Source organism: Plectropomus leopardus, chromosome 7, assembly GCF_026936395.1.
Source record: "Plectropomus leopardus strain MGB_pleo_1.0 chromosome 7, ASM2693639v1, whole genome shotgun sequence".
Classification (NCBI taxonomy): domain Eukaryota; kingdom Metazoa; phylum Chordata; class Actinopteri; order Perciformes; family Serranidae; genus Plectropomus; species Plectropomus leopardus.
Window position 1 is genome coordinate 2365010 of NC_142182.1, and position 14456 is coordinate 2379465.

Genomic DNA, 14456 nt, shown 5'->3' on the forward strand with positions numbered 1-14456 from the left:
AAGAAGCATCTTAAAAAGACATGGGCTAAAGATGAGCCAAAAAATGAGTAAAAAAAGTTTTAAACAAGAAAACAAGAAAAAAATTAAATCAAGAAAAAAGGCAAAAAACAAACACAAAATGACCCAGTAAAAGTGCTGAAAATGTATTTATTTTATATATTTTTATTTTATTTTTTTTGCAACAATTTTCTGTCCATAATATTGTTATAATTATAAATATACATTCTCCTATTTTTTGCACTATATTTGTCTTTCAATTAAACCTCTTTCCTTTTTAAAACACATTTTTTGGTAACATTTCTTGCAATTTGTGGGACATTTCTAGTCAAACTGGTCATTTCCTTTTCTCTCCATGTTTCCCACAGAAGCCAAACCCATTTGCTCAGTTTTCAAAGAGGCAAATAGCTTGTTAGAGCCATCTGAATGCAGCACTTGAAAACTAATGTTGATTCAGGCTTCCTGAGATTAAGAGCAGGTCTTCCTGAGGCCGCAGGCTGCAGTTTGTTATGAGATGCATTACTGAGCGTCCTCAGATTTCACTTAATCTACAACAAGCAGCACTGGGTTACAGTTCATACCAGCTGCTTAAACACAGCTCAAACCTTAAATCACACCACATTACCTTAAACTACAAACCATCTCAGATGCTGATGATGTTTTTAATGGTTTTGTTTTTTTAAGGAGGTATAAGCAAATCAATTTAGCCATATTCATGATATGCCCCTCAGTAATTTGTGCCATAATAAAGCATAATTTAAATACACAATGATCAAATAATAGAAGATTTTTCCAATATGGTACCCAGACAGCTACAAAATTTGCAAACACTATGTGTATGCTTGTATTGTTTTGAGGTGATTTAGCAGTCTTGATGGCAGGTGATGCAGTTATTAAAATATCTCAGACTATACAATAGATAATATCAATCAATGTGGTAAAATCAGTGTATTTGACTAGCAGGTAGTTATGTGACACATAATAAAAGAAGAAAATGACATAAAAAGGGGAAAAACACTGATCAAAAGTTGGAAAAAAAAACCCATCTCAAATATATGCCTTACCTCCCTGCCTTAGTTTATTCTAGTCAGTGTGATTAACAACAGATATGATCAGAGGGGCAGTGTTTATATTATTTGAAAAGACATCACTGAATGGTTGCAGTTGTTGGTAACAAGGACTGAAGTACGGGTAGAGTTTTTCGGTGAAGCAGCAGTCAGTAAAGGAGTAGATAAGAGCTGCAGTGTCAACATCATAAAAGGAGACCAGACCCTCCTCATAATCCGCAAACACCCCCACCTTCTGAGGCGGAGACTTCAGAGAGAGACGGACTGAGGGGGCAGCGTAGTACTCATTTTCATACCTCAACCATATCATCCAGTGACCATCCTGAGGGTTCGGTGTGAAATCGTCCTTCCTGTTGATCGACTCTCCGACCACTCCTAAATCCCACTTAGTCTTCGTTCTAACCTGAACCTCATAATAAAATTTTCCTGAAGAGAAGCTCTGCTTTGCTAAGACACAGGGATAATTAACAAATCTCTCTGGATTGTTTGGGAGTTTATAGTTTTCATCACCATGTTCAACTTGTTTTCCATCATCAGACAGGATGAGTTCAGGATGCGCTGTCTCAGGATCAAGAGTCACATCCACCGCATACTGCTGGAGCCTCTTCAGCTCGGTCTCAAACAGCTTCTGCGTCTGTTTACTGAGCGTCTCCTCCAGCTGACTCACAGCTCTCACCACAGTCCCCTTATATGAAGATGGACGGACGCTGACTTCTTTGCAGCTCTTGGTGGGTGGAGCCGCATTCAAGGACGGGAAGTCTAAGAGAAAATGAAGGTGGTCTTCAGAGCGTGAGAGCTGCTTCGCCTCAGTGCTTCTCTTCCTCAGCTCAGAGATTTCCTGTTTCAGCTCCTTGATGAAGCCTTCAGCCTGTATCTCCGTCTGTCTCTGCTTCTCTTTGATCGTATCGATGAGCTCGGCCTGTTTTCTCTCAACAGACTCCTTCAGAGCAGTGAAGACCTGAACACCATCTGCTATCTCTTTGTCTGCTTCTTCATTACTGAGCTTCACTGAGCGTTTGATCTCCTGAATCTTCAGTCGTCTCTTCTTGATCATCTGCTGCATTTCCGCCTCTGTCTTCCCCAGCTCTACCTTCTTTCCTTCATATCCGTCTTTCACAGGGACAACGTCATGTGTCTTGTGGTCTGAAATAGAGCACAGCATGCAGACACAGGTCTGGTCGGTCTTACAGAACAGCTCCAGCAGTTTATTGTGCTTCGCACACATCCTGCCTTCCAGGTTTTCCACAGGGTCGATCAGCTGATGTCTTTTCAGGCCTGGCTTTGTCAGATGAAGCTCCAGGTGAGTCTCACAGTAGGAGGTCAGACACACCAGGCAGGACTTCAGGGCCTTCAGTTTGGCTCCAGTGCAGACGTCACAGGGAACTTCTCCTGGTTTGAACTCTTGTTGCTCTGAGCTGCTGCTGCTGGTTTTCTGTTTAGCCGACTGTCTGAACTGAGCAGCCATCTCAGAGATTAAAGTGTTGACCTGCAGCTCAGGTTTGGTGTTGAAAACCTTTTTACAGTTGGGACACTGACAGGGATCATTAATATCCCAGTGGTCAGTGATGCAGGTTTTGCAGAAGTTGTGTCCACATGGTATGGCAACTGGATCAGTGAAGACATCCAGACAGATGGAGCAGAGAAACTGATCTTCAGTCAGCAGACAGCTGGCAGCAGCCATATCTACACTCTGAGGACAAAAGGTGAAAAAACAAAACTGTAATTAACCTTTGATCATTTTTTTCAATAAACTCAAACAATGATCACTGAAATGTAAAGAGTGTCTGTTTTTAAGTTGCATCCACCTGAAGGCAAAATTTACTGAGAAATAGGCACAAGGCAAATATGAGCTGTGGTCATCAATGAACTTCAACCAAAATCTGCCTTTATTCAGTCTCTGATTTACAGACAGCTCAGCTAGATCCTGGTCTATGCTCCAAGTGTTTTTATTAAATATTAATAAGCATTGATTAATGCATGTTTCTGGGAAATAAAAAGGAGATATGACAAACACAAGGCAAAATTTAGAGAAGCTTTTATACATTAATTTGGTACTTTACATGTTGCTTTGCTGATTCTGATTAATAGTACAACATGGAAGTAAACTTTTACTACAGTCTGTTGTAACTGACTCAGCTATATGTAAATTAGCTTAAAATGTGATTCACCTTTACCAGCTGTAATATTAAAGTGATCAACACATGAAGGGATCAATCATTATAATCCAATATTAAATTTAGCCAAACATTTAACACTGATGGAGTCAGTAATTTTGATTGATGTTCAAATTCATATGAACACAAACCAAAACACTCATCCAGTATTTGTTGGCATTACAGTAATCGGGCCCGAGCACTGACTGGTTCAACGACTGTGCTGAAATGTATTATTATTTCACAAAAAAAATTATTTTGAGGGCCTAGAGGTGCTTAAAAACTCACAAAACTTTGCACAGAAGTGATGAAAATGTTGATACTTTCCAGGTTTTGTGCTTAGGTGTAAAAAGATATCTTTTTTTTTTCAATTCAGTTTGATTGACCATTGTATGCTCCTTTTTATACTTTAACTTCTAACTGTTTTCATTTCATTGTATTGTTGTTTTATTGCTGCATTCTTTTTATCTAATTCTTTTCTGAAAAGCACTCCTTTTTAAAAAAGGTCCTATATAAATAAAATTTATTATTATTATTTTCTTTAACTTTTTATTTATTTAATGTGGAAACAGAAAACATGCACATACAACATACTGCAGATGTTTACAACGTAATCACATACTTATCATATATATATATATATATATATATATATATATATATATATATATTTGGTCCTTTCATGTTTCATTTTCAGCATACTAAGTAAAGAAAAAGAGCACAAAAACAGAGAAAGCACAAAAAAGAGCACAGAAAAATACAAATATTAAAAGTTTATTATTATTATTATTATTATTATTATTATTATTATTATTATTATTATTAGTTGGCAGGAAGTTGAAAGGGCTTCATTGCTGTTTGTAGCTTTTATTAGATATAGCGTTCAATAATAACTGACTGCTCAGTTTTCTCTCTAATCATCTGTATTCAGTCACATAAAGGCGTATATTTAATTCATGTATACGACTCACCATGTGGCTCCTGTAAATCCATCTACACTGTGTTCACAATTGTGCTGGACTTTAATGTCTCAGTGAGAGAAAACAGGGAGAAAACACTAACTGAGGTATCTGTCAATGCCTCTGTGCCAGACTACCGTCCAAAGTCCAGAATGAGTTTGTTTGTTTGGTGTTTTTTTGTTTTGAGACTAAACAAATAGAGGCGGATCCCTCACTCCTCACTCTGGAGTTTTTTCGTCGTTTTTGAAGGCTGCGCCTGGTTTCTGCCTGCTGACAGTTACTTTAAGGGAGATTTCAAAGTAAAGTATCAAGACATGTATTATCATTATGTAGCCAAAAAAATATAGCAATATTACTTTCAGTCCATATCAACTAGCCCTTTTTCAGACATATATAGATCTTGTCACAGCCCGTCTCTCATTCCCCTCCTGTCACTCTGCTCAGTACTTTTCCACTCACCCTCCGTCTGCTCCGCTCTACCTGCAAGCCACGCCCACCTCCTCAGCCAGCTCAGCTCACCTGCCTCACAGCTTCAGCTCATCATCATCAGTCCTGCATGTAAGCCTCTCCAGCACTCTCACTCACTGCCAGATTGTTTTACTGCGTCATGCGAGACTTTCCAGCTTTCTTCTACCAGATCTCCCGAAGCCGACTCTGCCCGTCCCCGACCTGCTCTCCTCGTCTGCCTCCCGGTAAACCTACCTGCCTTCTGTCTCCGACCACGTGCTCTGCTTTGGCGTTTCTGGAATCGGACTGCTCTGCTAGCGACTTCTCTGCCTGGCCTCGACAATCCTCCTGCCTGTTCCCCATCGGTACTCCTGCCTTCGCGGACTGCGCAGCTGGCAACGAACCCCCAGCCTGCCCCCGACCATCCCTCCGCTCTCTCCCCGACCGTCCCTCCGCTCTCTCCCCGACGGCACCTCCGCTCTCTCCCCGACCATCCCTCCGCTCTCTCCCCGACCATCCCTCCGCTCTCTCCCCGACGGCACCTCCGCAGGAACTGCCGGCTCGTCGGACTACGGAGCTTCCTCCTCGCCGCCCACGGTTGTAGTAAGCTTGGTCTCTTCTCGTCTGAGCCCCAGAGACTGTGTGCGGGCTCTCCGCCTGAAGAACAAACTTTACTCGGTACTCATTCATTCTGCTTCGTACCTTGTTTGTTTTGGTAAAAATAAGTTATTACCAACGGTTTGAGTGCCGGTGTACTGCATTTTGGGTCCAAACCCCACCCGTTTAAGATTTATATTCAAATGTTATTTGTCATCGCGTTTGTTCTAACAAGCTTATATTAGCTGTTGTTTTTTTCTTAGTTTTAGATTCTGGCTTTATCTAAACGTTTAATAAATATTTAGTCCCCTCTTGTCTCTGTAGGACAGTGTACTCACCAGAGTCAGCTGTTGATAAAAACCTGCTGGATTTAGTTGAATGTTTCTTTGCAGAGAAACAGATTTGTCTCGGCTGCAGCTCTGCTCGCTCACACAAACTTTCACTTTCGTTTTTGGAAAAATGTCGTTGCAGCAGATGTAGAAATGCAGACAGCTCATCGGTCAAGATCCGCTAGTGCGCAAATACATGTGTGTTAAGAGATGCAGATTTGCACATGCAGAGACATGCAGGCTTAGGTTTGAGAATGAGCAAAGTACATTTAAGTTTAACTCCGTCCAGATATGATTTACAGTTTGAGTGCTTTAAGAAAGTTTTCCACAGAGGTGTAATCAAGTGTTGCTGTGATTGTGCATTTTTATTGGCTGAATTGTATTGACATGTGTATAATATTGTGAATGCAGCAGCATGGCGTGTATTTGGGTTCCACAGCTGTCACTCATTGGTGGTAATTGTGTGTGTGTGTGTGTGTGCGTCACCGGGGCGGAACCGCACGTGAGTAATATCACCTGAGCACCTGTTAGTTATCAGTTCAGTCTGCAACAGAGATGCTGAGCAGGGTGCTCTTATCAGATGATTGCTGTTCTTTACCCAATTGACCTGCAAAAAACCCTCAAAAATAGCTTAAAATGAAAAAAGCTTTATTTTATGAAATGCATACCTTGATGATATTTTAGTGTTTTTTTTTTTTTAATTTTAGTATTTTACTCATTTTTAATTCTTCTTTTTTTGATAATTCTGGCTGTGTTCATACATATGGTATACATTTCTGCAAGACTGTATTTTTGTGTAATCTTGTAATTTGCAGCTCAGCTCCTACAGTAAGTCTAAAATACACTGCAGAAACTAATTTGTTACATTCAGACTGTTAAGGTAAAAAATGCTCCACTGAAACCCATTCAAACTGACATTTTGATCCCACAGCCATCAAAGCAGAAAAACAGGACTTGTATTATTTCTGGGTGTCATTCCCTTAAAGGCAGCCCAGCGGTTCGTGCACGCCATGAAAGCGACACTTCTTTGGGATACCCTACCAACACAATTAAAAACACAAACTGAGCAGAAAACATTTAATGGAAAGTTGAAACACTGACTGACGCAAAACCAAACCTGTGATCACTGATTACTGGTTATGCACTTACACAGACAGGGACACAGACAGTGTAACTGACACTGACAGACAGATGGACAAACATTATTTTTTAAAGATCACACACTCAAAAAAAATGTATACTGTTAATCTCTAGTAAATATACAATTATTATATAATAGTGAGTTGGAATGTGAAATATTTACAGAAAGGTAGAATAGTGTATACACCGTAAATGTACAATTATTACATTAAATACTAGTTCATCTTTCTGAAAAAAATCTAATGGTTGTCTTACTGAGTGTGACTGACGGGACAGATGATCAGAGGAGCAGAGTTTTTACCAACATTATTACAAGGATTAAGGAGTGGGTAGAGTTTCTCACTGAAGCAGCAGCCAGTAAAGGAGTAGATAAGAGCTGCAGCATCAACGTCATAAAAGGAGACCAGACCCTCCTCATAATCCACAAACACCCCCACCTTTTCAGGCCGAGATTTCAGAGAGAGACGAACTGCAGGACCAGTACAAGCTTTGAACTCATTTTCGTGACTCAAACACATTAACCATAAGCCAGACTGAGGGTTCACCGTAATGCCTCCCTTTCTGTTGACTGACTCTGTGACAACTCCTACATACCATTGAGTCTTCTCTTTAACCTGAACCGCAAAGTAAAATCTGCCTGAAAAGAAACCCTGCTTTCCTAGGACATTTACACATGAATCAAATCTCTCTGGATTGTTTGGGAGATTTTTCTTTACTTTACCGTGTTTAACTTGTTTTCCATCATTTGACAGGATCAGTTCAGGATGTGCTGTATCAGGATCGAGTGTCACATCCACTGCATACCGCTGGATCTTCCTCAGCTCAGTTTCGAGCAGCTTCTTCATCTCTTCACTGATCATCTCCTCCAGCTGACTCACAGCTGTCCTCACAGTCCCCTCATACAGTGGACACACACTGACTTCCGTCCAGGTCTTGGTGGGCAGAGCCAGGGACAGGAAACTTTCCAGGACGTGGAGGTGGTCTTCAGAGCGTGAGAGCTGCTCCACCTCAGTGCTTCTCTTCCTCAGCTCAGAGATTTCCTGCTCCAGCTCCTTGATGAAGCCTTCAGCCTGTATCTCCGTCTGTCTCTGCTTCTCTTTGATCGTATCGATGAGCTCGGCCTGTTTTCTCTCAACAGACTCCTTCAGAGCGGTGAAGACCTGAACACCATCTGCTATCTCTTTGTCTGCTTCTTCATTACTGAGCTTCACTGAGCATTTGATCTCCTGAATCTTCAGTCGTCTCTTCTCGATCATCTGCTGAATTTCCTCCTCTAGCTCCAACTTCTTTCCTTCATATCCGTCTTTCACAGGGACAACGTCATGCGTCTTGTGGTCTGAAATAGAGCACAGCATGCAGACGCAGGTCTGGTCGGTCTTACAGAACAGCTCCAGCAGTTTATTGTGCTTCTCACACATCCTGCCTTCCAGGTTCTCCACAGGGTCGGTCAGCTGATGTGATTTCAGACCTGGCTTTGTCAGATGAAGCTCCAGGTGAGTCTCACAGTAGGAGGTCAGACACACCAGGCAGGACTTCAGGGCCTTCAGTTTGGCTCCAGTGCAGACGTCACAGGGAACTTCTCCTGGTTTGGACTCTTGTTGCTCTGAGCTGCTGCTGCTGGTTTTCTGTTTAGCCGACTGTCTGAACTGAGCAGCCATCTCAGAGATTAAAATGTTGACCCGCAGTTGAGGTCTTGGATCAAAAACCTCTTTACAGATGGGACACTGACACTTGTCATTAATATCCCAGTGGTCAGTGATGCAGGTTTTGCAGAAGTTGTGTCCACATGGTATGGCAAATGGATTGGTGAAGACATCCAGACAGATGGAGCAGAGAAACTGATCTTCAGTCAGCAGACAGCTGGCAGCAGCCATATCTGCACTCTGAGGACAAAAGGTGAAAAAACAAAACTGTAATTACATATCTTCCATGGTTTCCAACACATTCATTCATTTGTAGCAGACTGCCACAAATAAAATGCCAGCCACCACAAGCAGATTTTCTTTTTACTGCTGAACTGTTAATTAGGAGTAATTTTGCACTACATATGCTGTTTAGTTATTTATAACGCCACTCTGTCAGAGCGCAGAGCGCACTCTGGGATGAGATGGAGCAGCAGAACATCAGGCGCAGTGCACGTGAAACTTAACCATGTAGAGCCGAAGAACACACTAATGATATGTCATCTTGCTGTGCATCATTTGTAAACCAAATCACACCCATAAAATATCAACATTTTTCCAGTTCTGATATGCGTGCAAAGTTTGGTGAGTTTTTGAGCGTCTTAAGCCCCTTAAATCACTCTAAAATACTCACTATAATAAAAAAAAAACAAAAAATACAAGGTATCTCTGAGATGCTTATGCATATGAACCCTCAAAGGCCCTCAGATAATAGGGGCCGACCTACTGACCGTCCCCAGAGCTAAAGAAAAACACGGTAAAGCAGCGTTTTATTATCATGCAGCACAAATCTGAAATAACCTCCTAGATTATGTAAGAGAAGCCTCAATCAAATCTAAAAACTGTCCTTTTTCACACTGCCAATCCGGCCCACTAATGACTGCAAACTTATTTTTAAACTGGATTTTGAATCATTTTGAATAATCTTGTTATCTTCGCACCTCTTGTCTGCACTTTTGCTATTTTTAATGATTTTTAGATTTAAAAAAAAAAGATTTAGTGATTAATTTTACCTTTTATATCTTATCCCTTTACTCTGTAAATCTGTATCCTTTAGTATGTTTATTATACATATATTTTATTGCTCTGTAAAGCACTTTGAATTGCTCTGTTATATGATATGTGCTATACAAAACAATGCTAGCTTGCCTATAAAATGCCCTCAAAAAGGCCAAATAAAATTTTAAGAGGGCGTTATCGTCCATCTGTGTCCATCTCAGCAAGATATTGGTGAAGGAGGCCTATTGATCTGATCAAATCTGATCGAATGGACACATCAATTATCCACCTGATGATTCATAAATGTTAGAATTTAAGGAGGGCACACAGATTTTTTTTTTTAAAAAAGAAACGTACAATTTTTTTAAAAATCTGAAACACAGTAAATATTATCAGCTGCACTGTCTCACAAAGTCAGACAGCAATAACTACAGACACGGTGAAGCTGAGGATAAAAAAATCTGATACTATATACTACACTATACATTACATACATTTTATCCCAACAGGTAAACCTTACAATGTACATTATATATGTTACACCCCAAGAGGTACGCTATGCACTGTACATTATATACACTTAGCTTGTAGTATGAGCAGTTAATCTGGTGTTACTGTCGTTGTTATGGCCTCTGGCTTTGACTGAATCATGACCAGGCGTTTAGCTCGGGTTGTTTGTTTTGTACTCACCGATCTTTGTATTGTTAAAAAACCTGCTGGATTCAGCTGATCGTGTCTTTGGAGACAAACAGAGAGACTTGTCTCGGCTGCCTTTTGTTGTCCCTCAGACATACTTTCACTTTCATTTCAGGAAAAATGTCCACCTCTCCTCTTTGACTGTAGCTCCTCCTCTCACTGGAGCTCATTGAGTGAGGTTTTGTTGTCTCATTGGGAAATACCTTAACTTTCAGACAAGATGAGTATTAGAAATAGAAGTATTTAGCAACCAGTAGTTTGTCATTGGTGTGAAAATCAGTCTGATTTATAGTTATTAGTGAAAAGCATGTATCAGGCTGCAGTTTGCAATATTCTCCACCAGAGAGCGCCCTCAGCTGTTATTATTCCCTACACTGGCTCGTGATGCATCCTCTCAAACATTACTAAACATTACAACAACTTTATGTCACATTAAATCCCCTTATGCACTCTGAATTATTTGTCATTACACTCTCAGTCTGTCCTTCCAAACTCTTAAATCATGCAAGTGTTTGGTTTTCAAAAACAGATGAATTATTGAGAAGCGTCGACCACCTGCTGCAGGTTTTGCTCTTGTTATGTGTTTTAATCACTGCTCGACAAAGGTTGATGTCATCAGACAGGATGTTATGCAACAGGATGCAATAAAAAATGTATATGTTTTTATAAGAGCTACTTATTCACATATTTTATACTTGTATTTTATTCATTAGCACAAAACACAAATCAAAATTTCTCTAAATGTGTCAGTTTTAGCCATCAGGCTTATTTTCAACTGTAGTCTGTTGGCGAGATGTTTTGAAATCTGTAAAATGATGAAATTCACATAACAACAACAGCAGGACATCATAAAGATAAAAAAAAAACAATAAAACAAACAGAACAACAAGCCAAGCGAAGCAACAAGAAACAGCAGAACGACAGTACAAAACAATAGCACAATAGCCACAAAATAGCATTTTAGCACAAATAGTCATGCACGCAGCATGAAGCAATGACACACACTAAGCATAAGATGCAGACATGCAGAGCAGCAACGGTGACAGGAAGCAGCAAAAAACAGAACAAGAGATAAAATAAGGTAGACCCTTGATAAAATGTTTAAAGATGCAGTTACAAGTTTTTACAACTAGTTTTGTGTATTTTTGATGGTGTATAGTACTAGACTAGACTAGACTAAACTAGAGACTAAACTACAGTTTATATTTGCATTACTTCATTTTTTCTAAAAGAATATAGGCCAAGTTTTGTGCAGCGATGGGGCCGCAAGGCAGTTTAGTGTGGAGTATATATGGAGTAGATTTGTTTATTGAGATAGATTATTTTATGTTTTATAGTAAAGGATCCAAGAATAAATACAGTGGGAATTGTTGATATATAATTAATAATTCAACTATTGGCGTCCTTATTTTTTAACAGCCATTCAGAGTACCTTTCTTTTACCGTTTTTACTAAAAACAACATTCATTGTTTAAAAGTTTGACTTCAACAGCGTGTAAAAGCCATTTGACCTTTTTTTTTTTTATGTTTGTCCCTGGTTTTCTTCAGCAGGATCCCAGAAGATCGTTTTCATAATAAGCTTGTTTGGGCCCCTTTGAGACCCGCTGACAGTCAAATTCAATTAAAACATGATGCCAACATCCCGGCAAACACTCCCTACCACTCTGAGAGAAACGCCGGCTTTCAAAGTCAATTGTGTCCGATGTGAAGAGCCGGCCTTCATGTCCCCGTCTGGAGCCTTTTCACGTGCTAAAATAAGAGTTTCCCCCTCTTTCCCCGAGTCGACATGAGCAAAGTGAGCGCTGTGAAAGGCCCAGAGAGAGCTTCCATTTGACGACTGGCAGCCTCAGGTCTTGTGTCTGTGTGACACTATGGGCCACGACAAAAGCCCGTCCTTTCTGCTGCTGCAGAATAAAACTGAGAGAAAAGAAAGGAGTTGGTGCATGATGGGGAGGAGGGGGGATTTTAGAGGAAAAAAGGGGGTCTGGCTTTTGAAACCGACCCGGCGCAGATGTACGGGGCAGGAGGATTAGGCTGCGGGTGTTGGTGACGTTCACCCGGCTCGACTCTCCCTCCATCGTGGCCCTTTGTGGCTCCCAGCAGCCTCGCGGTGGTAAGCTGCCTGCCGGCGTGCCAACGGGGCTCAATGTGCGCCCGACAATGGTGAAGCGACCCCCCTCCAAACTCCACCAACCTCCGACTCCCAAATCCCTGCAACTCCTCACACAGAGGATGTGATAGGGGAGCTAATGTCACCCCATCTGACCAGACAACTGTGTGTGTGTGTGTGTGTGTGTGTTCATGGATCCATTACAATGTGAGAACAACAACCTGTTCACACACCCACATTGCGGGGACTCACCTTCTATCTGGGGACAAAAAACGTGTCCCCACAAGGTGACATGCAATATTTTGAATTTTTAAACATTAAAGTCTGATGACAGGTGTTGGGGAGTATTACTGTGTTTTAAAGGCAGTAAAAAGCTTTTAGTACTGTGATACTCAATTTATGGCTTGAGGGCCTAATCTGACCCCCGTTAGGGTGCCAGACTTGGCCCCACAACCATTTTCTAATTCACAAAAAAACTAATTGATTCGTAACTTTAATATACAAGTTGCCAGAGTGCATAAAAAAAGCATGAAAAAAGAGCCAGTGGAGTATCCCCCTCAGGCTCCGACAGTGGTCCTAGATAAGACCCTGTTGTCCTAAAATCTTAGAAACGTCCAGAAACCCTTCAAATGTCCTAAAATCCTAGAAATGTCCCAAAATCTGAGAAATGTCCTAAAACCTTACAAAAGGCCTAACATTCCTAGAAACATCCTTAAATCCTCAAAACGTCCCAAAATCCTAGCAATGCCCTAAAATCCTAGAAATGTCCTGAAATCCTGTAAACCTTCTAAAATGCAAGAAATGTTCTCAAATCCAAGAAACATCCTCAAATACTTGAAATGTTCTCAAATCCTAGAAATGTTACGAAATCCAACAATGTCCTAAAATTTGAGCAATTTCCTAAAATCCTAGAAATGCCCATGAATCCTAAAAATGTCCTAAATTTCAAGACATATCCCAAAATTAGAGAATGGCCCTTAAATCCTAGAAAAGTTTTAATGCTCACATGAGGTTTCAGGCAATTTGAAAAAGCCATATTTGGCAAAACTGCAGTGGAAACACTTTTTTAGTCTTTTCTGGGTCACATGATGCTGTGTCTATGTGCTTGTCAGTAGGATCTGGCTCCCTCATGATGCAGCAGGAGCTACAAGAGCTGTTACTGCATCACATGACTCTGAGAAAGTTTCGAATCTACAATTCCTCTGTGAAATCGTGGACTATCAGCTCCCAGAAATCCCTCATACGTGGCCGCTCCCATGTATGAGGGGCTCGTCTTTCCATCATGGCTCCATAACACGTCTACAATGTTTTCGATTGGAAATAATGACGGCTAGCGCAGAAGCTGCAATAGAAATAAAGCTGCCTGGGTTTTGAACATCCATCGCCATGGTTACTGGGATGTTATCACCATAGCAGAAGTCGCAGAACATCACTTAACGGAAACGCAGTCATCTCGCAATTGTGCTTATGGACAGTTTGAAAATATCGCATAAGGTTTCATGTGAATCTGTAATGGAAACCCGCCTGCTGTGAGCATGTTTGTATGCTGAAATTAGCACTTAAATCATTTCTGTGCAGCTTCACACCGCCATGGCTGCAGACTCACGTCTCTTTTATCGTCTTCATTCTCACTTCTACGCGATTTGTTTCATTTTGATGCATCAATATATCACTTCCTGATGCTCACACATCATCCTAATACATCACCCGTGGCTGAAAGAGAAGAGAGAGGGAGAAGGAGAGGGACAAGCGCATATTCTCAGAGGGCATTGTGGAGAGGAATGCCATTGAATTTGGGTGTTTTTTCATGCGCCAGCCTCTTTTGTGTGCAGCCTAAGGAAGTCCATTGTGCGGGCAGACACCCTGAGAAAAGAGGCGAGCTTGGAGCCGTTGTCTGCCGGTGCTTCTGCAGCGCTCGGGCCCTAAAAAGACCTGAATGAAGCTCTGCCATCGGAAGCAGCCGGCCCGAACCGAGAGACAATGCCACCGGGCAACTTTGAAGAGCGGCAACAATTAAAAATGCAGCTTCACTATATTAATTATGCATTCATGCTTTTGTCTTGATTTCTTTTTGTTTTGTTTTTTTTCTTGGGAGGGGAGAATGGGGGGTTTAAGATTCAACAGGTCCGAGGCAGAGTGAGAGATTACAGTGAAAAAAAACAACATGCAAATGCTTCTGCCAATGCTGCTGCTGGAAATTCATTGAGGGAGAAATGTGTGTGTGGTTGGATGTAAGTTTTTAGGGGATTACAAACACAAACAGGAACTCGAGCAATAAAA

At 41.0% G+C, this 14456-nt stretch overlaps 1 protein-coding gene across 6 annotated transcripts; it reads right to left on the reverse strand.

The window, feature by feature from the left end:
• Positions 1 to 133: 133 nt before the first annotated feature.
• On the reverse strand, positions 134 to 10429 carry LOC121940737 (E3 ubiquitin-protein ligase TRIM39-like). Of its 6 annotated transcripts, none has more exons than XM_088079611.1 (2): positions 10061 to 10428; positions 134 to 2754 (listed from the first exon to the last, which is right to left on the reverse strand). In XM_088079611.1, exons 1-2 carry the CDS (start codon positions 10160 to 10162, stop codon positions 1081 to 1083), a joined length of 1776 nt encoding a protein of 591 aa, XP_087935737.1. In that variant the 5' UTR covers positions 10163 to 10428; the 3' UTR covers positions 134 to 1080. The 6 variants fall into 6 exon arrangements, with proteins under 6 accessions (XP_087935737.1, XP_087935736.1, XP_087935741.1 ...); XM_088079610.1 differs by lacking the exon at positions 10061 to 10428 and adding an exon at positions 5559 to 5711; XM_088079615.1 differs by lacking the exon at positions 10061 to 10428 and adding an exon at positions 5559 to 5679 and having other exon boundaries at positions 134 to 2747.
• Positions 10430 to 14456: the final 4027 nt, after the last annotated feature.

Coding starts and splice junctions, on each gene's coding strand:
- LOC121940737 (XM_088079611.1), bottom strand. CDS start 10,162: ATGTCTGAGGGACAACAAAAGGCAGCCGAGACAAGTCTCTCTGTTTGT. Junction 2,755..10,060: donor TTTTAACAATACAAAGATCG/GTGAGTACAAAA, acceptor TTTTGTCCTCAG/AGTGTAGATATGGCTGCTGC.